This window comes from Etheostoma cragini, chromosome 12 (assembly GCF_013103735.1).
Source record: "Etheostoma cragini isolate CJK2018 chromosome 12, CSU_Ecrag_1.0, whole genome shotgun sequence".
NCBI lineage: Eukaryota > Metazoa > Chordata > Actinopteri > Perciformes > Percidae > Etheostoma > Etheostoma cragini.
The window spans coordinates 16,320,701-16,343,384 of NC_048418.1; the positions used below are offsets into that span (position 1 = coordinate 16,320,701).

A 22,684-nucleotide genomic window follows, 5' to 3' on the forward strand; every position below is an offset into this window, starting at 1 on the left:
TATAGTAGTAGTAGTAGTAGTAGTAGTAGTAGTAGTACTTCTATCAATTAGCATAACACATATCTAGTGTTGGAAAGTAAGTAAGTAATCAAGTGCTGTAGTTAATTCTGCCTAAGGTCCTTTATGTGTCTATTTTCTGCTTCTGTATTCTTCCACCCCACTACATTTCAGGGGGGGGGGGGGGGGGGGGGGGGATAGTATTTTTTCATCCACTACTATTTATCTGACAGCTGGTTATCACTTAGCTACTTTGCAGATAGATGAAAATGCAACAATGTGAATACATTTAAATTAGCTTTACCTTGACTAGCTACAACATACTTGTACTTTAGTTGGGTATTTCCATTCTGTGCTATGCCACTTTATAGCTTACTTACCCTTCACCACATCTCAGAGAGATGCGGTTTTAACTACACTACAGTTATATCTATAGTTACTTTGAAGATTGAAACTTTTGTAGCACAATATCCTCTCTACACGGTAATGCATCAACAACGGTAATAGTAGTACATATGCTATTAGGCCACCATTGTAGAAGTAGTTGTATTTTTACTTTTAAAACAAGTTCTTCTTGCATCGCTGCAGATTTAACACGACATGGCTGGATGACGAACTTGGCAGGCTACTGTCCGCTTAGGTCCGGATCTGCGAATCTCCAGAGGTGCAAATGAGCGCTGCAGGAGGGCAGTTTGGTAATTTTGCTCAGGTGTGAACAGTGGAGGGGGAGGGGGAGATGGGGGAAAGGGGTTGCTTTGATCCGGCCTGCTGAGCCGTGGACTGGAGGATCTGACTGTCTGCAGAGAAAGACACCAGATTACATCTCAGCTATTGTTTCGGCGGTCAGGTCAGACTGCCATTTGCTTTGGGAAGGTGAATATCACGACCTCAGGATGGAAAAAAAACACATCTCGAATTTTATTTTGTTTTAACAGTATGCCCATATTTATCATTTAAATGTATCTGTAGTAGCTGTTAATATCATTGAAATAGGTCCATTTTGATGGTATACTTTCACTCAGTTCATGCCTTGATCAATTCTCTCCTCGCCATGTCAAGCGTTGATCTGCTGCAAACAGGCAATTGTTTTCGAAGTTGTTTATAGACAATACTCATTACTTGGTCACCTGCCCATTAACAGCTGCCATCCTAAATTAGTCTAGTATTTGCCCAATTTAAACTAATATGCGCGCTCCTCGCTGCGCGAACAACCACTGACATAGTCATTAAGGGCCTGAGAGCAAAAAAAAAACAGTGTCATGCAAACATTTCACAACAGTCACTGTAAGTTCGGCAACATTTTTATTTAGAGAAAATTTAACAAAATATTTGCGATAAAAAAATAAAGTCCCTTCAGATAACAGAAAGACAAACTCAGGAAATGTTGAAGTTGTCGAAAAGAGCCCAGCTTCGTCTCAAATGATAACATGAGCTTCAAAGTGGCGGAAAGTTCTCTACAGTCACTTGACATCTATCTGAGCTACTTTACACCCGTGCAATAACCCTAAACTTAGACTTCTGAGGTGACTACACAAAACGGTAATGAGCTTCAGACACTTCCACAGGATGCTCAGAGAGGCTCTTTTCCATATTTATGAGGGGTAACATCAGACCATTTCAAGTGTTATGTTGCACACTTTGAAAACTGCTGAAAACATCAATATTCTTCTGGCTTTATATTTATCACCCATCATAAACAACATACTACTCTAGTATTTATATAGTAATCTATAATGACAGAACTCACATTTTGAAAATAGTATTTACAGTGATTATAAATCATCTAGGTCCTGCTGTTTTTTGAAGCAGGCATTTCCATAAATAACATAAAAACCCCAAAGTCTCATACAGAAACGGCGTATGTAAAAAAATAAAAAATGCTTAGAGTCAAAAACTGTTACATATATTCACACAAGGATTTAATAAGTTTCACAGCTGATAGTGAAACATATGCTGAATGGAAATATGCATAAAGTCACACTGGCAACTCAAAAAAGGCTAATTTTGAAGATACTTTCTCAGAAATAATATAACATGATTTATTGGTGAGTAGATGTAACTTTACAGGACATGTTTCACCCGACTGTCCTTTTCTTAGTGCAGTCTCTAGTGTGTCCAGCACCTCCACTGTGCCTGGGGATCAGTAACAATTGCACTTTTTACATTTTATGCTACTATACTTCTTGCATTGCATTTTCACTATTTCTACTTTAGTGAATAATCCGAGTAGGTTTTCCAGTCGGAAGCTTCACCAATTGCAGATGAGTCCAGGCCTGGTCACTGCTGTATACAGGTGGGAGTTTTATTTTTTGCACTTTAATTTCCTAACTCATGTTTTCCATCTTCTTCCAGTGTAGCCTACAAAGTGCAATCCTCTCTTCATTTGGTGCTTTAGGCTGTTCATGACAGGAGTGGCCGGAACTTAACTCCACCTGTTCTCACCACATGCTGACGTAGCACGCCGTTGATGTAACTGAGGAAATCGCGTCACAAAATGCTGAATTCATTCATTTACTGCAGCATTTACAACACCACAAAGCCATTTCCTGACGTGCATGAAGCGGCCTCCAGTTGGTTGGTGTATATTAACCTCTACTGTGCTGCCTGGTGTATGAGCACATATAGCGTTTCCCTTATTGGCCTCGGCCTCTCGTGATCAGTGCATATGTTGCGCTGTGTTAAGTGCTACACAGAGACAAATTCATGAACATACATAGTCTCACAGTCCAGCACTTGTATATTCACTTTCTGCAAAAGTCCTGACTGTTCCAGCCAAACAGAAATAAAGTTGTGTGAAGAACAAAGGGCCTGTATGATGCTTTAACTAAACTAGGTCCCTCTTCATTTGTACAAAAACAAAACGCTGAAGGGATGATTCATCTCACTGAAAATCTTGAGAAGTTTGTTGTCCAGCTGGTTGTATCAGTAGAGTGTTCGAGGGTTCCTTTCTGGGCCTCCCCTGGCAGCTGACCTCCCCCATCTCTGTATCACCAATGTCTTGGTCTGGCTGATCCTTTGCTGCTGCTGCCGCCGCCACTTCCTCTGCTGCTGCTAACTCTGACACACCGGCACAGCAGGAGCACGTCTGGACAGCAAAGATAAAATGAGAAGATGAGAGGGAACGTAGAAAAAGTTGGTTGAGAAACAATAACAAAGACGGGGGTGTACAACTCCGACTATTTCTTTTTTCAAGAAACATCTCAAGCCAAAAAAAAAAAAAATAATAATATCCAAATGATATAACAGATTAACTCTGACCAGCGTACAGTACAGGAACTAAAATACTGTCTCCTCAACAGACAACATCTTAAAATTACTTTCACCAGTTTGATATAACCTAATGCAATTTATCTAATAAACTGTTAAGAAGAAAAATGTCAACCATTTAAAATTAAATGATAGATAAAACAAGTGTAAAACCATCTGGACTAAAACCCTGATTTTGCACATATTTCACTGTGAAGCCTAACTAAATCAAAATGAATTGAACGGTGTGGAATAAATAAAGATTCATTCTACCTTGATGTCTATTGCCTTGGGCAGACCTCCCTTCTTGAACCAGGGGTAGACCTCCACCAGCTCCATCTTCTGCTCCTCCGAAAAGTGTGGCTGGTTCTTCTGCAGCAGCCACAGCTTCTCTCGGTCCTCTTGGAGCACTCTCTGGATGTCACTGCAGATACAGCAAACACACAAAAAACAGCCACATTCAATCCTCTGCCCAACAGCCGGTATATGACAATCATTTATGAGGGCGGGGTTTGCAAATAAGTTGGTTTGGATGATGTGTTCCTAATGTTGGAGAATCATTAACGGTGAAAACAACAATTGCTTTTCTTTTTGTAATTATCTCAAGCTATTGAAGCGTTTGCAACTGAAACCTATGTTTCCCATTTAGTCCACAGTCTAATTCAATGTCAGGCACCTCCTACCTAATGACTCTGTGTTAATGTAAGTGTGCCATCTAGTGGTCCAGCAACAATCTTGCTAAGAGTTCCTGATTCCATTTCTTTTTCCTATTTCATGAGCTGTCCCTCACAAACTAGGCAATGCAACTGCAAGGAAATACCAACAGTTAAACAAAACATGCTAAATACCAGTTTGGCCTTTTACACAGGACAGAAATGGTGTGCAGGAGTATGTGATGGCTTTATGACAGCTTCAGTAAAAAAAGGCTTATTGGTATATTTAGTGGTGTGGCCTGAAGAAAGCAAAACACTCGTTTTGAGATATGTGAGCAGCAATACAACGGACAACAGCTCTGAGAAGAGCTATGATAGGAGGAGTTACTGTACATGTATCTAGTGACTTCAAAGACAACATCAACTGGCCTGTAAGTTAGGCTTCAGTTATCTCTAATTGAACATATAGGCTGAATCTCGGTGAGCAGTCACAGTGTGTCCTGCAGTACATACTTGATGAAGTGTTCGCTCTGGTCCATCGCCACGGCCTGTCCCTCGCTGACGCTCAAATGATCGTTAACCTTCTGGCTGTTCTGGGACGAGTCCACGCTGCCAAAGTATTTACTACTGTTGTTGCTTCCTGAGAACACCCAAATAGTACAGTATTAACAAGTTGGAAACAAAGACAATATCTTTAAAAGGGCACATGCCAGTGGTTGCTGGTAAGCTTCTTTATATTTTACACTGCACTATAGCTTATGGACATACTTCTGAATTCATTGAATCTCTGGGTTTGATATTGTAACCATTTTCTTTTTTTCCATCTGTAAATCTTGTGATATGGAATGCACATTAACAAATGTATTGCTACTTGTATTCAGTGTTTCCTGCTCATTTTTTGTTGAGAATGTGTGAAGTTGAACTTATTTCATCATCCATAAGATTGAAACTTAGGTGCAGACCTTTTCCACTGCCGGAGGTCCCACTGGCTGACGTCTTGCTCTTAGATGTCCCGCTGTTGGACGTCCCGCTGGCTGAAGTTCTAAAGCCGTTGGACCCTGAGCCCATGGACCCCGAGGTGGCTGAGCCAGTGCCTGAGTATGAGTCCTCATCAGGAATAATGTCCAACACGCCACTGGACAAAGAGTTGGTGTCACTGTTGTTCCCGTCACCATGTGAATTTCCCTGCAAAAACAAAAACATAAAAAACGCGCTATTAAAGAAGAACTTTTTCTTCATACCTTTGGTTAGCAGACTGTACAGAAAGAAAGGTGCAGTATTATTGTCTGTGTTGCATTCTGCCTCTGCATTTTTGAAGACTCAACTGGGAGTATTCTTTTCTGGGGCTTTTAATGGCCTTTAATCAACAGGATAGCGTGAAGACAGGGAAGGAGAGAGAGAGGAGGGACGACATGCAGCAAAGGGATGGATAGACAAGAACGTTGCAGAATTAAAAATTAAGTCATGAAAAGGAAAAACGAGAAACAGAGTTATAATTGACATATGTAGCTCAGCGTAAATCCTTGCAGGTAGACCTCACTCTTAATCAATGCTCTACCTAACTCAAATCACCTTCCTGTTAAACCAATCAGTATTGGTACACAATGGCAAGGGCCAATCACAGAGTCACAACCCTGCTTTTAATCTGTTTCTCCCCTTGCTATTCAGCTGTCGTTGCAGGCAAAAAGTGCAACCCTCCACCTCCAATCATCTACTCTAGCTGACTGGTCCGGAGCCTCCTTCGGTCTGGTCTTCGGACTCCTTTGCCACCACCGGGGTCTAGATCCCATTGGGGGGTGTTATGGTTCTCTACCCGTGTGTGTGTGTGTGTGTGTGTGTGTGTGTATATATATATATATATATATATATATATAAAAAGTATATACATACATACACACACGAAAGATTCATATAGCAATGGAGTCTAATTGCCAAAGACTTTGTACATTTTATTTAAGTTGTACAATAAATATTATTTGCATGTCTACAATTATGTCTCTCCTGATTGAAATAAGATCAGGTAAGAACGGGACTGGAGGAATGTGGGGGTTTTCCGATGATTTGCCTACCTCTTTGCTGCAAGCCTAGAGTACACTTTATCCCAAGAATGTTCAGACCCGGGGGCGAGGCCTCACAAACCAAAGGTCCAGGTGGACCAAGGAGACTGAGAGATGGCTAAAGGGTGTAAGGGATAATAATATAATATTTCATCTGAGGAGTCTAGACTGACTGGGAATAATGTGGAGGAATCACTTTGACAATGGTATCAAATCATGAGAGGCAGAGAGACATGAATAAATTGTATCACATATGAAAAAGTCCCATGCCACAGCCTACCAACTGGAGTTTAAACAACCCACAATGATAAAGTTCAGCAGGTCATTGACATGTTATCTTGACAGTTTAAGAATGTTACAAGTAAAGAATATCAGTCATAGGCAATGGGAGCTATTGGGAAGGAAAAGGAGAGAAAAAGAAAAGCAGGAAAGCAAACAAAAAGAGGTTTATTACCTTGTTTACCTGCTTCAGCTCCCTCTCCTTGACCTGGTTGCCACTTGTTCTTTTCTCCCTTTCAGCCGCATTGTTCCCTTGTCCAGAGGAGAGCACTGTGCTGTCCTGCTGCTCCACTGACAGGTCCAGCGCCAGCATGTTGAGGGGTGAGCTGCACCGAGACTGGAACAGGGGTGGGGACGCCTGGCCTCCGTCTCCTCCAGACTGTGGCGAAGTGGAGCGAGACTGGCCCTCCACCACGGGGACCTTTGAGGTTTCCAAGGATGGAGGAAAGTAGAACGACGGGGTCAGGCTGCCTGTTTGGAGAGGAAAAGGGTTCTGGGTGGGGAACTGGTTCTGAACACTGAATGAAGGTGGCTCGGTGAAGGGCCCTTGGCCTGGAGAGGCAGCCTGGCCAAAAGGCGGCAATTGGGTGGGGAAGCCACCAGTTACTGTGTGGTACACTGGCTGTGGAGGTGGCAGTCCGGGGGCAATTGTGGGGTAGGCCATAGGCAGCATCAGAGCCACAATGGGGGTGACCATGGGGGTGGTGTAGGGAGCAGGATGGATAGATGGGGGACAGGGAGGGGACTGGATTCCCTGATTGTGCCCAAAGCCTTGTAGAGTGGCGTCTGTGTGGGGAGGTAGGGAATTGGCTCCGGGGTAAACCTGGAGCGGATAGCCTGGCACCACGGAGGGGTAGGCCATGGGAGAAGCTGACTGTGAGGTGTCAGAACGAGACCATGAGGTCGGGTTAAGGCCGAGGTTTAGAAGAGGAGGCTGCAGATGTTGTCTGTGATGGGACATTGTGTTTTCTGAGGACTCCATTTGCTTTGCTCGCTTTGACTTGGTCCTTTTATTTCGTGCATCTCGCCGCGAAGTGGGCAGTACTCTCGGTCCACCCTCCTTGTGGGGCCGAGCAGCAGGTACAGCTAAATATCAGAGAGGATTCAAAAAAAAGTTTGTGGAGTACTTTGTGAATTTCACGAAAGTAATTATTATTGAAAACTTTACAGTTTGCCAGTAACAATTACAGAGTAATAGGGAAATTCCATTGGATTAAAACTTGGGTCTTATTTTTGGCCATCATTGCTATCATTTATAATAACACTGTATTCAACTAAGTATTTGCAGAGGTCTGAGAACACAGTGACATCTCTACAAAAAAGTCTATTGGGGCTAAAAATATAAGCAGTCAGACAGATCCAGCAATTAACTTGAGTAAAAAATAATGTTACAGCTAGACAGACAAAAATGACACCCAAGTTGTAATAAACTGCCATTATCCTTTAAAAGGCTTACCATCGCTGGCGATCTGTTCTCTCTGACTCTCCAGGTACTGAGAGCAGTTTTCTTTGAGTGCTGTGAGTCCTTGATGCTCCCTGAAGCGATACAGAAAGGTCTTCTCCTCCTTCTGGGTATGGGCCGCCAAAACCTGTTTGGTCAACCCAAGTTTTTTCTTATAGGGCTCCCTCTCCTGAACGGGAGGTGAAACAACAGAAAGAGGGGCACCGGGGTTGTGGCTGGATTCTACAGTCTCTCCTGTTCCTTGGACATCCCCTATGATATCTGTAAGTCAGAGGGTGACAGCAAAGAAAAGCCTTTAACATACTCTAAAGCAAGGAAAGGTGGAGTTTTGTGTAATACAGCAGTTTAGCATTGGCAGTGACAACGACAAAAGCAGTGTTGATCAAGCATTGCAGTGGCTGGTCTTGGACACCAATGAAAAAACAACTCGAAAAAATGGGAAAAAGTGTGAACCCCACAGATATTATTCACTTGCATACTTCCATTTTGGGGTAGATCATTTGGCTTTGGTTTAATATTAGTAGAAAAATGTACAATGATTTGTACAGATTTTGTTTCTGTTTCTATATTATTATATACAGTGTTAAAGACAAAGGCAAAAAAGGCCCAAAGATTGAATAGAACCCGGGACGTTGCTGTAAATGGCATGCACTGTAACCAGTTGCCTACCAAGACACCCCTTGTTTTATATTTTTGTTCATCATTTTCATAGATCTTAAACAATCTAATGAAGTTCAATGTTGTGGAACAATATTATATTCCAAGGTGCTGAATTACTGTTTATATACGCTTTATATCAGAGCTGTTTAACAAGCCACTTCCTTGATGCACATCATGTATCATGTAGCCAGTGAGTAATCAACTATGGGCCTGTGGGCCTGCAATAAAGCTATATTTGAACACTGTTAGTATCGGTTAAGCTAATTATGTCCATCTTCTAGATCATCAACATTAACTTTGTTGATGATGATTGTCAGGATTGCAACTGAGTTTTTGCATGTTAGTTTAAATAAAAATTAAAAAAAAACATATCACCACCATTGCAGTTATTTTAAACGGAATCCAATTACCCTGCAAACGTTTTATGCGCATTGAGTAGAAATAATAATGTAACAAAGTGGGAAGAGTTGACTTTTTCTGTGTGTGAGATACAGCCTGCCAAGCATCCACTGATAGCACGCAACTACACACATACACACATAGAAGGACGCACGTAAAGTTGGATTTACAGTGCTGTGAAAAACCATTTGCCCTGTTCCTGATATCCTCTGTGCCTGCAAAAATAAGCTGATGCTTCTAATCTACAACCGTGTCTGAGCAGAGCAAAGAAGAGTGGGCTTAAATCCCCCACACAACTGACGTTAAACTTTTACATTTTTAATTTGTACACATAGTTAGCAGTTATTACTGCTAATTATGTTTTATTGGCCAATACCCTTTTAAATGGGTGTTTTTTGGATAACTTTTTTTTTTACTTAAGTAAATTACCTAATAAGCTATGTTACAGTTCTTTAATTGTCTAATAGTAGATTGTGTCTGAAAATCAGATATCTTTGTATGATAAATATGCAACACTAGGGGAATCAGGTTGGAAGCAAATACTTTTTCACTGCACTGTACCTGAGTCTGGTCGAGGTTTCTTGTCCCCAACATGCACTATGGTGCTACTGTAGCTACACTGGCTGGTTATGGACACCACGCTTTCTGTTTTGTTAGGTACAGGTAGGGGCAATGAAGTGCCCACTACCGCTGTGGCCGCGTCACTGGACTTTTTGTCTTGATCATCCAATATGGAGAGCACAGAGTGATCCTTCAACAAGGCTGGTTCTGCCAAAGAGAACAGAGAACAAGAGATACTGACAAGGAACTGGCATTGTAGAGTTTGAGAGAAGAGTTTAAAAGGAGAGGCCATAGCTTTGTCTGATGAGGTGACAATAAATGTCTGCTAAATATTGATAGGAACTGAATCGGGGACACATACCTTCAGACACCTGCATGCTGTTAGGTCCTCTCTGTTGGTCCTCATCTGAGATGGAGGAAGTAGTGTTAGAGGAAGACTGGCACTTCCTCTTCATTGTGATGGGAACTTTACAGCCCTCCAAGTACCTACAAGAATCATAACAACAAATTATTGTCAACTGGCTATCTACAAGAGTAGTAAATATTACAAAAGGAGCGGTGAAAATCAAAAGGTTTTGAAACCTTATCTTTGTAGCATTTCAATTATTTTATATGGCTTTACCATAAGCACCTAAGTACGTGTTACAGGTTGGATAACCTATACAATTTAATTGTACAAGGCTTGGTTCAAATTACATCCTACTCAAGATCACGAGTACCGTCCTTCAAAATCACGTCTATCTCCGTACCTGACAACACTGTCCAGACAGCTGATCTGCTGGTAGGAGTAGACGGTTGGGTCATTGAAGGCTGTCTCCTCCTGGGAAGAGGACCTACTCTCCTCCATAATGGCTTCTGTCTCCTTCCAGTTGAGGGGAGCTGCTGAGTGTTTGGGCCGCACCACCGCTGAGCTCTTATGTACAGACTCTACAGGAACCAAGCCAGGAGGGGGTCAATTTCAACAAATATGAATAACAACTTTCAAACTGTCTGGCTCAGACACGTTCTCAACTATTTAAACATAAATGTGCAGGTAGTTATGAACTGGACTTACTGCCATTGCTTTTCTTGATGTCTGGTCTGGTTGTCTGCTGCTCCTGGCTCTTCTGAAGATGTATTCCTTTACAGATTTCCTGAAAACTTCTCTGTGAAATAGAGACACAAGACTCAAGACTCAAGGGTCATCTGATTTCAAATATGTTGGTAGGACATTTTGCTAATTCTTTTCAATCAAAAAATAAAGGAATGTGGAATAAATAGGCCAACTTGGTTACATTCATTTCCATGAATATTTACAAATCTTAAACTTCAGACTAAAGTAGATTTATCCACCCATTCAGTTGAAGAACAATCAAGTCATGGACAGTTATTGTGCATAAGAACAATAACAACCCAGTTTCTTGGCCACATGGGTAAGTAGTAGGACCACATGGGCTGAAACACACATACTAAACTTTACTCACCGGTCTGGCTTTGGCGCTCACTTCCTCTTCCTCTTGCTGGATCTTGTTCCCGCTGCCGCTTTTGAGGCTCTCACTAGAGGAGCTCATGCCCACAGGGTGTTCATTTCTGTTCACACTACTGTAGCCACTGGACCCACTGTAGCGGACCGGCTGAAAGAAAGATGTTTTACAATTTCAAACCTGTTGTGTGTGTGTGTGTGTGTGTGTGTGTGTTGGTTTTTTTTAAGTAAGATGCTGCTCTTATCCCTCAGCTATACATTAGTATGTGCATTTGTTTACATTTATTTCAATGATGCTAGTTACTTTTTAAGGCCTTAATAAACTACCCATTCTTCTATAATCCATACTATGTGTCAGTTGTTGTCCTTTATTCTCTCTCACCTGTAGCAGGAGCCGATGGATCTGCTCAGTAATGTCCTGGATGTCAGAGTCCATGGTCTTCATCTCCTGGACAGCGGACACCGGGGCTGCAAAAACGTCTTCATTCACGGGGCCCCTGGTAAAAACACATGGTTGATAAATGTCCATCTACAGTATAATAACCTGTGAAATTCCTATCTATTCAAAGAGTGGCTTATTGACAGGCAATATAGACTGTATATCAGCAAGATAGGAATACTCACGTGCACACTTTATGTCTTCCGATAACAAAGGAGACCTTGTGGCTCCAGGGGTTGACGAAACTGGACCAGCTGGTTTCAAGAACGACGTATTCTCCATTTTGCGCACAGAACCGGACGGACGAGTGGTCAAATGGTTGTCCTGCAAATTTAAGAACTGCAGAGAAAGCCCAAATAGTCAGATCATGATAGGAACATATTTCCTGTGCAGACATACTAAATTCTGAAATCAACTTAATTCTGAGGACTCACTCTTTCTGTGAATGGCCAACATAATTGGTCGGTCATTGGGATGCAGATGGAGGAGGAATGGTGTGCCAATCAGGTCTTGGGGGAGGTACCCAAGGAGAGGAACCGCCCTGATTTACACAAAAAAACATGACAACTCGCTCAATTAGTTGGCAAGCAAAAGCACCAATTCAATTATTCTGTGATAGGTGAGAATATTGTAGTTCAAACGTAAATCCTTCCACAGTGACTTACCTCTCATCCACATCCTGAAGCAAACAACTCGGTGTGTGTGTGGTGGTGAAGATGCGTTTGTCTGTTGGAATTCTGGGTGCTTCAAAAGGAAGAGAAAAGATTTCTTACTTAAGTACAAATCTGGCAATTTGTATATGTTGCATTTGTATATGTGTTTATTAGTCCAATATTAAGTACAGTATCGTGATTGGGCAGTATGGCACAAAGATGAACAGCAATTTCACAATTTCAAGATTAATTAGGACCTCCAATTAATAAACACAAATTGTTCTCACCCTCATAACCAGAGTGAACTATCTCAGCCAGCAGGAGGCAGCAGAACTGGTCTTCAGCATGGACTGTGTCTTGGACCTTCATCCGGTAGGGTGTCATGCGGAATGGATAGTACTGCAGATTGCCTTCACACTTATTACTACCACTAGAAATTTGTTAGAAGGAAAGATAAATAAAAATGAGGATTGTTGTCCCATGAAAGTACAAGTTTTCACAAAGATTTCCTGTCTGCGCTTGTGGATTTCTAAGTTAATGGAAACAAGAGGGCAGTGCTTAGCTATGGATCCATTCATATCTGTGTAAAATGAATGAGAGTTGTGTGTGCATTCTTTAATTTCTGTTCTATAGAGTTGGATAGCTCAAGTGTGATGACATGTGTAATTTCCATCAAAATAAGATTAAAGGTTTGGAAAGATAAAGTCAATGGAAGTTCCAAACAAGTAAGGTGTGTGTGGTGTGTCTCTGTGTGTGTCCTGGAAAAAGCATGTATTTCAGTACACAATATGATGTCACAAACTAATTAAAAAACATCTAGAGAGGAATGACAGTATGAATAAAAACGGCAAACAGGTAGGAGCAGCAGATGGTCCACCGCCACGTTCAAACTAACACACACACACACACACACACACCTGATGCGACAGAAGAAGGACTTCTCCTGCATGCAGTCAGACGGTGATGCTTCTGAAACGGGAAAAATACATGTTTTAAATATTTTAAAAGCAACAAGACCCGGCCGAATGCTAATCAGGGTTTAAGCTCCAGCAGGTGATCTAGCAACCTTCAGCTCTGCACTTAGATGCAATGTTTTTAAACAGACGCAAGGCTTAATTTAGTTTGCAAGCCAAAATATATTAATGAGGACAAATCAATAACAGATAAAGTGCAACTCTGGGCCTGATTTAAGGTTACGGACCAACAAGCCAATCGAGGCATTCATAAACTGGAGAGGATATAATGAGTTCTCCCATTCAGTGGCCCATTTTACTTTAGCACATGAGACAGCTCAGTCCATTCTATCCAACTTTGTTTTTTTTTTTTTTAAATAAAGTCAGTCATTTATTTCTACAATTCATATTTTATGTATGCAAAGCATTTTAAAAAATTGAAAGTGTGAATGATCATCCCTTTCACAGTCATCTTCCTTAACTACTACTTTGATCTAGAGAGTCTCAAGTATTACTGATACTGCATCCGCAGAGAGCCTTGCAGCTGTCATATATGTACCTGCTCCAGTGCACATGCTCCAGGAGGGCAGGCGGTAGGGCGTTGTGAAGCTGTAGAAGACACTAACATCCTGTGGCATAATAAACTCCACAAACTTGCTTTTCTTGAAAACTTCTCTTTTGCAGTTGAGGATGGAGGCAGCTTGATCAGAAATGTAGACTATTCTTCCTGTAATGAGAGACACGGCTACGGCAAAAAAGACCTGTTGAGGAGACAAAATCCAAATGGTGGGATAAATGACAAAACCTGTACCCAACTGCTCCAACACAGTCAGTAAAACCTTCACACCAGTATATGCAACTAAAAGAGATTTTTATATTTGTATTAGTTTAAAGATAATTCTGTAACTCACGTTGTTTTTGAGGGTGTATTCAGAAGTAATGCTGTCTATCTCCTCTATCGTGTAAGAGGATACATCCAGGACTGAAGGTTGACTGTGATTGGTCATCAAGAGCTGGTAATACTCGTCATTGGCTGCAACACACACATAGGGATTTTACTTAAGTCTGCTCACAACATATTATACAATACATAATAGGTGACAAAAAGATGATCAATTCAGACTGATAAAAAAAACGGTCTTCACAAGTAAAATAAATGATCAGTTCACTAATCTTACTGAATATGGGTGTTTTATTTAATTTTATGGCATATAAAAACCAAAAAAGGTAAAAGAACTTTGAAAAAAGTGACAACTGACAGAAAAAGCTTCAAAAATATTTGCAAAAAAACAACAAACATCAATAAAGCGCAGAAGAAAAAAAACTGAAGAAAACACGAGGTGACAACAAGTGACAAAAATGTTCCATCAAATGTTTGACCCAGAAAAACAAATGGTTAACGGGAAGACAACACAAGGGTTAAGCCTCTACAGACCATTACACATAGACCTGCCTACACAATGTTCCTTCCTGCACAAATTTGCTTTTATTTCTTGTTTTGGGGATCTCATTTAGCTACTATGCTTCCTGATTTCCAAAGAAAAGACATTACTGTGTACAAATACACAATTTATAAATGTACATATTGGTGTGAAGTGAATTATTCAACTATAGACAGTTCAAACAAAAACAAATAGGAACAGGCCCTTAATATAAGCTGTGTAGAGATTGGCAGCAACACAAAAGACAGGAGCAGAGAGAAGACAGAGGGATCTGAATGTCCTTTACCTTCCACTTGCTTGACGCAGCGCAGTGCGTACTTGAGGGTGTTCAATGTGGATGACTTGCTATTGTGTCTCTTCTCAGCGGGCAGGTAAAGCTTCAGCTCTTTCATAGTTTTAATCATCTCTTTCTGGGTCTTGGCTTTGGCGGACTCCTGACTACTGCAAGTTGCACCAACACACAGAGCGGCAAGTCAGATTTTGCAAAAAGGAAACTATTCCCTTAAAAATAGTAATAATAAAAACGTATAATAAACCAAAACCCATTGTTGTGTAAAGGGTTTTCAGTGTTATAGTGACGGTTGGTGCTCTGACCTGCAGCCGCTGGTTGAAGGATTATCCTGCTCTGAGCTCAGCAGACTGAAGGCGTTTGAGCTGCTTGGAGGAGACGGACTGTGAGAGTTTGAGCTGTTGGGGAGAGAAGAACAATTGAACAACTTGAACAAAACAGAGACAAAAAGATTACACCAATCACCTCAAAGAGAGACACAAACAGAGAGAAAAAGACTTAAAACGGATTCTAATTCAGTCTGGCTGAGTTTAACTCCTCCTTCACTAAATTAAAGTCCATATTGGTAGTCAAACAGAAGAAAGTTACCTTATAATTAAAAAAAAAAACATACTCAATCTCACAATATAGCTAAGTAAGCCAAAAATAGATCGTCCAAAGCCTGCTTTTGTCAAAGTGAAGTGGCAGCTTTACTCTCATTTAGCAGCCAGGCTATAAAAGAAATCACAATCCAAGTCTGAGGTCTGTCTCACTTCCTTGTGGACCTTAAGTGCATGTGTAGCTACACAGCAGGAAAGCACCAATACTGCAATAATTAAGGGCCTAAATACAACTAGGAGCAGGGGCAAAAGATTTCTTAAATTCTTGCTTGTTCCAGGCTACCTTTCTGAATCTTGGCTCCCTTAGACATCTGACCCTCCTGGACCCCTGACTGGGAGTATTTACACACAAAAAATACATAAATCGGTGGACTACTCTTATCACCAAATGGCAGTGAGTATATGACATGTTCTCTCCCATCCCTTCTCTCCCACATGGCATGTTCTCTCCCACACCTTTGTAACAAGCAGAGCAATGCAAAGTGATTCATCTGTTGGTTAATGCTCCAAGTGTGAATAAATGTACTGGTACATCTGAGCAAACCCCAACCACTGAGAAAGACTGTGAGGTGGTTTGAAAGTTCGAAAAAAAAAAACTAAGTAAGTAAAAAAGTAAGTAAAAAAAACAATCATGTTTTTTTTTTTTATATCTGCCTGTTAGTGAAATCCTTTTTAAAACAAAGATTAATGTATTTCTGGTGGAGACACAATGAAGTAAGACTCATGTTAAGACCAGATGAGTGTGTGTGTGTGTGTGTGTGTACGTGTGTTTGATCCACTGCATTAACCTACAAGCTTACACAGCACTTGCACTAATACAGTACAATCGAAAGCCCTCAGAGACACTGAATCATCACAACTCAGGTTGCTATTTATTACATGCTTACCTGGCTAAGAATAGAGAAAACCTATACAAATAGCCTCTTAAGCACAAGCAGGCATGTTATTCTATCAAGTGTATAGTGTATATAGACAGGACAGAGCACAAAAAAAGCATTTACAAAATTAAAATTTAATTATTTAAATATTATTAAATTATTTTAAAAAAAATTTACCTTCTTAGTTTTCTGAATGTAAATGTTATCAGTCTTTAATTATTTTAGCATAGCACTAACTTCAGCTTCTGTTCAGCTTGCACACTGCACTAGGCTCCAGAAAGAGACTGAGATCTGAATTTGTTGGTATTTGTTTCCCAAAAGAGAAAAGCAATTCCAAGGCTCTAGAATATTCTGTGTATCATGTAGTTATACACCGCAGTTCGATTCAAACTGAAGGTAGACAGTCAACTGAACTGTGTGTGTATGTAGTTTCTCTCTGTCACTGTTTTAGGTGACAAGCTTAATTTAAAACTAATAACAGCTCTAAGAGCTACAACCCAGGTTACTATAATCTGCTTAGAATACACAACACCTATACAAATAGCCTCTCTATGCCCCAGCAGCTATCTCCTTTTTTCAAATATAGCCTTCAGTGCCAAGTGTTCAGCGGGCTAATTCGCTTGTTGACAAGCAAAGGGAAGTGGTTTAAAATATGGTAAAGTTAGGTAAGACATACAGAGCTGAAAATGAGAGAAAAAGAACATTAAAGCTTGCAACTCTGCTTGCTTCGCTTAGAGACAAACAGAGACAACAGTGGGTTGCCATGGCAACAACAAGTCTTTGGAAAGCATGACACAACCCGTCTGACAAAGCCAGCCTCCCGGATGACATCAATCTGGTTTTCAACAACAGACCTCCTCTGGTAGACTCAAGGGCAGACTGCATTGTGTCTGAAACTACTTTTTTGGTCACACTGTGGTCACCTCCTGGCAGAATTTTGGAAATGTTCTATCATTATGATTCAACCAAATGCCTGCTGCTGTTGCTGTTGCTGTTCCGACTCGGAGCAAAGATGCTGGCTAAACATGTTAAACTCTGTCTACTTAGAAGTCTTCCAACAAGTAGGTTTAACCATATTCATGACATGGTTTATATCTATGGGCTCAACAGGCTCAGTCAATTAAAAAAATAACAGACATTAGTCAACGCTGACAAACACATCCGGTGCTTATATAGCTGCATTCATCAGGTAAAGACTGCGGTGGCCGAAGGCAAAGCGGACATTATTTTTTATGCCTAAAAAACATATACATATATATACATATATATATATATACACACACACACATATACACATACATACATATATATATATATATATATATACATATATATATATATATATATATACATATATATATATATATATATATATATATATATATATATATATATATATATATATATATATGACATCTATATGAATATGTTAAGTTAATAAGTTAATTAAGGGCAAAAGGAAGAGAAGTGAAGTCCAGCATAATTTGTCAGCTATTAATGTTGCTTCTTTGTGTTACAATGACCTAATGTTAGATGCCATAGCTTATAAATGTAAGAGTATAGGTACTGTGTTGCAATCAATGTGTATTTCCCTGCTTATTTAATGTTTTATATGTCATGTACACGCAGGTGTGCTTTATGATGGGGTGGCTGAAAGCACAAGCATCATTTTACATGCAGCTGTTTGGACGAGGGCAGCACTCGGCTTACAAAACAGCTTCCCTGTGTAAGCATTTCATTTGAAAGAGTAACCTTCACCCCGTTTCATTTCTCCTGCTGCCGCCTCCTCACTCTCCTTATTAAAACTTCAGCTCAGGACTGTTTTATTTAAAAAAAGAATCCCTACTTTAATTTACCGTCATCAAAGAAGGTCAGGGAGAGTTGACTAGACCAAACATCAGTAGATACAGAGAGGATTCCTGCACAGTTAACACGTAGGTGACATCCTGCTAACAAGAACCGTAGATCTAGTTAGAGCTGGGCAATATATCGATAATATATCAATACCGTGATATGAGACTAGATATCGTCTTAGATTTTGGATATCTTAATATGGCATAAGTGTTGTCTTTTCTTGGTTTTGAAGGCTGCATTATAGTAAAGTGATGTTATTTTCTGAACTTACCAGACTGTAGTAACTGTTCTATTATTTGCCTTTACCCACTTAGTCATTATATCCACATTACTGATGATTATTTATCAAAAATTGTGTCTCATTGTTTATATATTTTGTGAAAGCAGAAATAGTCAACACTAAAATATCTTTGCGGTATCGATATTGAGGTATTTGGTCAAAAATATTGTGATTTTTGAGTTTCTCCATATTGCCCAGAACTAGTTCTAGTTTCTCAATCCCTCTTTTCTTCACTATCACAGTAAGCATGTCAGAAAAAGAAACAGGTCTACTGATGGCTTTTTGATTCCCACAACTACTACTGACCTCTTGTTGCTTCCAGAAGATTCCAGCAGTGCAGAGTCTTTACTGGTGCCATTGGAGCTGCTCGTCGACGAATGGCCGTGGCTCTCGTTGCCATTGCTCTTGTTGCCGTGGCTTTCATTGTCCTGTGAGTCGGTTCCACTCCCGCTGGACCCACTGCTCTTCATCTCTACGTCCTCATCGGGGAGCGGACGGGTGCGGGCGGGCTTGCGATGCTTGGGTGGCGAAGCGGGAGGGTCCTGACCACTGCTGTCGCTGCCCTCTGAGGGGAGGCCTAAGTCAGGCCCACTTTGGCTGTAGCCACCCATCCGGTGCAGCTGTGCCATGGCGCTGCACCTTGAGGCCACCCTTGGCATGGAGCTGCATGAGACTCCTTTCTGGTCCTCCAGAACCGAGAAGGGATGGGATGTGGAGGCTGAATCTTCCGACATCAGGAGGAGTGCTGTCCTGGGCTAGTTGTAATTGGATGATAAAAGAACACAATCACCCCATTTTCAATCTTCCTTCAAAAAGGTGTGTGATTGTCTTTTGTCTGATGTAATAACAAGGCACAAAGCAGGGTTAAACCCCCCCACCTCTGAAGAGCCCTGCAGGAGCTTCTTCATGAACACTCAAAAAAGCTCCCTTGTGCAGTTGGCCTTTAAGAACAGTGGGTCTGTCCCATCTGAACCCTCCAACCCTTTCAAAGGATCATCGACCCTGGGACACTTAAAACACTAGACAGTGTTGATCTGAATGCCACCAAAAGGTTGCTGGCCGACAGCGTGGCCCAGTTTTCTGGGGCTTTAGGTAGGCTTTTAACACTGCCCTGCACAAAACCAGTGTCATCTCAGATAACAGAGCTATATAAGAAAGTTAAGAGCTGACTGCCAATGTGCATGATATTCAGAAAGGCAAAGAGTTAAAGTATTACTTGAGCAAGTCAGTGACTTGCAATATATGTTTATACGTTTTATTGCACTAAAGTTTTTTTTAAAGTAAATACTGTACATGTACTGTACAATCAATAAAGAGCATACAACAGAGGTCACTGACATTATGTAATATATTTACTGTGTGCTAAGTTGTTTACTATTGCTGAAGATAGCCTATAAATGTCAAATCCATGGTTGCAGTAGGGGTTACCTGAGGCCACATCAATGTGTCTGATCTCTTTTTTTTCCAGTCATTAACTGAATCTATTTCAAGTAATTGGAGGAGAGTAACATAGCTTTTCTATGACGTGTCCACTAATTTTTAAGTTTAGAATTATCTCACAAGGAACTTGATGCCTTAGGTCAGGGAAGTGGTTGTATCCTGCATTGAGGTGGGTACAACGTGCAACAGGTGGCTAACAAGGCAAGATGAGAAACACAACACAATTACAGGTTATATACACACTCTTCTTGGGCCGTTTCAGTCATTTAATGCAATCAAAAAATCATTCTGGGCTATCAAAGGATGTTGGGTGCATGTTGCCCACTTGGCCTTTGTGAATCTTAGGGGACTTTAAGAGAGCCAATTTAAAATTAATTTACTATTTCACATAAAAAGCATGGAACACTCCATTCAGATTGAAGGCTTAAACTATTAGAGTTAAGGCTGTAATCAGGGTTGGAAATTAAAATGTTATTATGTTTGGTCAATTTGTTAGTTTTTGTTGTTGTTTGTTGTTTACCGGGGGAAAGACAGATTCCTGCCTCTGTCTCATCGTTATTTTCCCATTTTTTGCTGTTCTCAATAATCATAAAATATTGTCTTTTGTCTAATTGTAAGAAAAAGCCTACTGGAAGCATTTACAGTATGTCGTCATCATTTTGTTCAATTGCCTCAATGTACATGGTCACTTCCTGTCCCATCACAAAGGGCATACTAAGTCTTTAGTTTATAGACCACCAGAGTTCAGTTAGGGAACCTTACATAAATATATTTATTAACACGCTGGTATCAGATGGGTACTCATAAGAAAATTCAGGTGTCGAAATCGGTATTGGGAAGGAACGCGTTTATAATTTATGAACGCATAGCCTACATAAATTACAGTAGGCTATTATAGCCTATAGATTAAGTAGTTTACTTTAAGGTAGGATCCACCTTCTAAAATCTGTCGTAAACTGCATTTCAAACAAATTATAAGTAATTAATGCATCCAAGAAGCGATTTCTTCGACGTAACATTTTTACGTCGAACAGCCTGACTCAAGAGAGTCCTCTCAGGGAATCTATCACATCTTGGGAATTGTTAAACTTGTGAAGCTATAGTAGCCTATCCTTCTGCCACTGCTATGTCGGAGTTTAAATGTGAAACCAGAAAACACATCGAATGCACCACGTGACTCCGACATTCCCACCAGTTTGTTTTCAGCTGTTCTATAACAACTTCGCAGCACCGTGATTGGCTGGCCGTGTTTTGCGTAATCCATCTACTCTCCTTATGTAAATGTAGGTTACTTGAGCGCAGGTCACTGGTGGCATTGGGTATTTCAGTTTCCAACACAAGGCTTCCTTCCTCACCGCTGTAATGTGGGCAGGGCTGCAGTAGTACTGACCGGGATTGAGTCACACTGACACAGTTATGCAACTTTCACGCATCACGTTCATAAAGAGTATTTTACATCATTTAGAGCACAGTGCGTTAACGGTGATATTATCATCACCTGTCGCATTTTAAAACATATATCGCACAGCAACACCTAAATTGCATGTTACACTCCCGTAGCCATATAAGTAAAACTCCACCAACCTCACAAAAGGCAAATCCTCAACAGGTCCCACTGTCTTCGTAAAATAAAAGCCTTGTTATCAGGGCTTTATGGTCCTAGAGAAAGTGTAGATCTATGCGACGGTCCTCGGATGGTCCGACCGTTGGGTCTGACATACTGCTCTTTCCCGTTCAAGTTCCCAAATACGTAACTCTGCCCTGGATCTCAAGAGTGACCTATTTCGAGCTGCGCCTCCTGCATCTCTTCGCCCATTGGTCCAGAAAGCCGTTGATCTGTACCACACAGCGCTGTGAACCAATAGGCGCGGCCCGCCCCCACAAGGGCGGATACGGTGACTGACGTTACGCGCTGCTACTGGTCTCTAGGGCTGTCATTCCTTTTACATAAAGATGTCACCGCTTTCACGTGTAAACCCACGGCTACCACTCTCGTGTCAGAAGGAAAAGCAAACCACTACTACGCAGCTACCGGTGAATGAATCGGTGCCGATGGTTGGCTCATTACAGCCGACTGTTATCTAAACGGTTATACAAGTGTGTGTGTGTGTGTGTGCGTTTGTCATACAAGTTCTTTGACTGTGGTAAAAACAGTGATATAACACCAGATATATTTGATAGTGGCTGTTGTCTAAATAACAGTCATTCTTACATAAAAAAAAACACTTCAATGTAATGATGTTTTTGCAGCGTTGTTTTTGCAGTTGCATTGTGAAATACACGTTTTGTGATTTAATTCTTATTTGTCTTTACTACTCTTGCATTAATATGCTACAGAGTTTTTTTATGCCCCATGCCAGAAGACAATATGAATAGACGTAGAAAATATATATTTAATTCAAGATATCAGGCTTTATTAGCACATTTGGATTCAAAGCTTAGATTTGTCACCTACATTTCTCTTAGTTTTTTTTTTAAGTTGAATATCTGTTAATGTTGAAAAGCCTGTGGACAATAATGTACATTTTCATATTTCTTGCATGATAATTTGTCAATGCCAAAACGAAGACCCCAGGAACACTAGCTGGTCGCCTAGGCGTCAAATGGGGATCCTTATAATAACTACAAATACGTTCATAACATGCTGTTGTCCAATGACAACAATTGTATTATGAATGTCAACTGAATGTTCATGGCTGTTTTGAAGTCTGTTTTGAGGAGTCATGCCATTTGTCCCTCTAGTGGCTGAGTTTGGACTAGCTGCTGATCAAACCACTTGCCAGTGGTAAATTTATGAACTGACATTGTCACCAAAGGTTTAATGACCGATGCCAACACTCATTACACCATTTATACAGTCTAACAATGCATGATGGACTAAATCAGGAGTATCAAACTTAATTCCACGAATGGCCACGCTGGAAAAAAAGAATCACATCCAGGGCCAGACATGTTTTTTCACATTTCACATTATTTCATCATTAAAATCAAACATCTTTTATTGTATCATTGCATGTCTCATATAATCTTCTCATTTACAGTTTGGTCCATATAAAGACCCCAAAAAGTCAGAAAAAAACA

General features: G+C 40.6%; 1 protein-coding gene across 6 annotated transcripts; it reads right to left on the bottom strand.

Moving 5' to 3' along the window:
* Window positions 1-1,800: 1,800 nt before the first annotated feature.
* per2 (period circadian clock 2) lies at window positions 1,801-21,412 on the bottom strand. 6 transcript variants are annotated; one of them, XM_034887839.1, is made up of 23 exons: window positions 21,188-21,412; window positions 18,470-18,924; window positions 14,858-14,950; window positions 14,550-14,704; window positions 13,733-13,854; window positions 13,381-13,582; window positions 12,786-12,837; window positions 12,156-12,298; window positions 11,881-11,959; window positions 11,650-11,756; window positions 11,401-11,554; window positions 11,159-11,273; window positions 10,778-10,927; window positions 10,369-10,459; window positions 10,064-10,244; window positions 9,676-9,800; window positions 9,315-9,521; window positions 7,689-7,955; window positions 6,408-7,318; window positions 4,859-5,081; window positions 4,410-4,536; window positions 3,517-3,667; window positions 1,801-3,082 (listed from the first exon to the last, which is right to left on the bottom strand). In XM_034887839.1, exons 2-23 carry the CDS (start codon window positions 18,895-18,897, stop codon window positions 2,879-2,881), a joined length of 4,287 nt encoding a protein of 1,428 aa, XP_034743730.1. In that variant the 5' UTR covers window positions 18,898-18,924; window positions 21,188-21,412; the 3' UTR covers window positions 1,801-2,878. The 6 variants fall into 6 exon arrangements, 4 of the variants coding, with proteins under 4 accessions (XP_034743730.1, XP_034743732.1, XP_034743733.1 ...); XM_034887841.1 differs by lacking the exon at window positions 21,188-21,412 and having other exon boundaries at window positions 10,064-10,241; window positions 18,470-18,979; XM_034887842.1 differs by lacking the exon at window positions 21,188-21,412 and having other exon boundaries at window positions 6,417-7,318; window positions 18,470-18,979.
* Between the last annotated feature and the right edge of the window lie 1,272 nt (window positions 21,413-22,684).

Coding starts and splice junctions, on each gene's coding strand:
- per2 (XM_034887839.1), bottom strand. CDS start 18,897: ATGTCGGAAGATTCAGCCTCCACATCCCATCCCTTCTCGGTTCTGGAG. Junction 13,583..13,732: donor AATACACCCTCAAAAACAAC/GTGAGTTACAGA, acceptor TCTCCTCAACAG/GTCTTTTTTGCCGTAGCCGT. Junction 5,082..6,407: donor AGCTGAAGCAGGTAAACAAG/GTAATAAACCTC, acceptor TTGTTTTTGCAG/GGAAATTCACATGGTGACGG.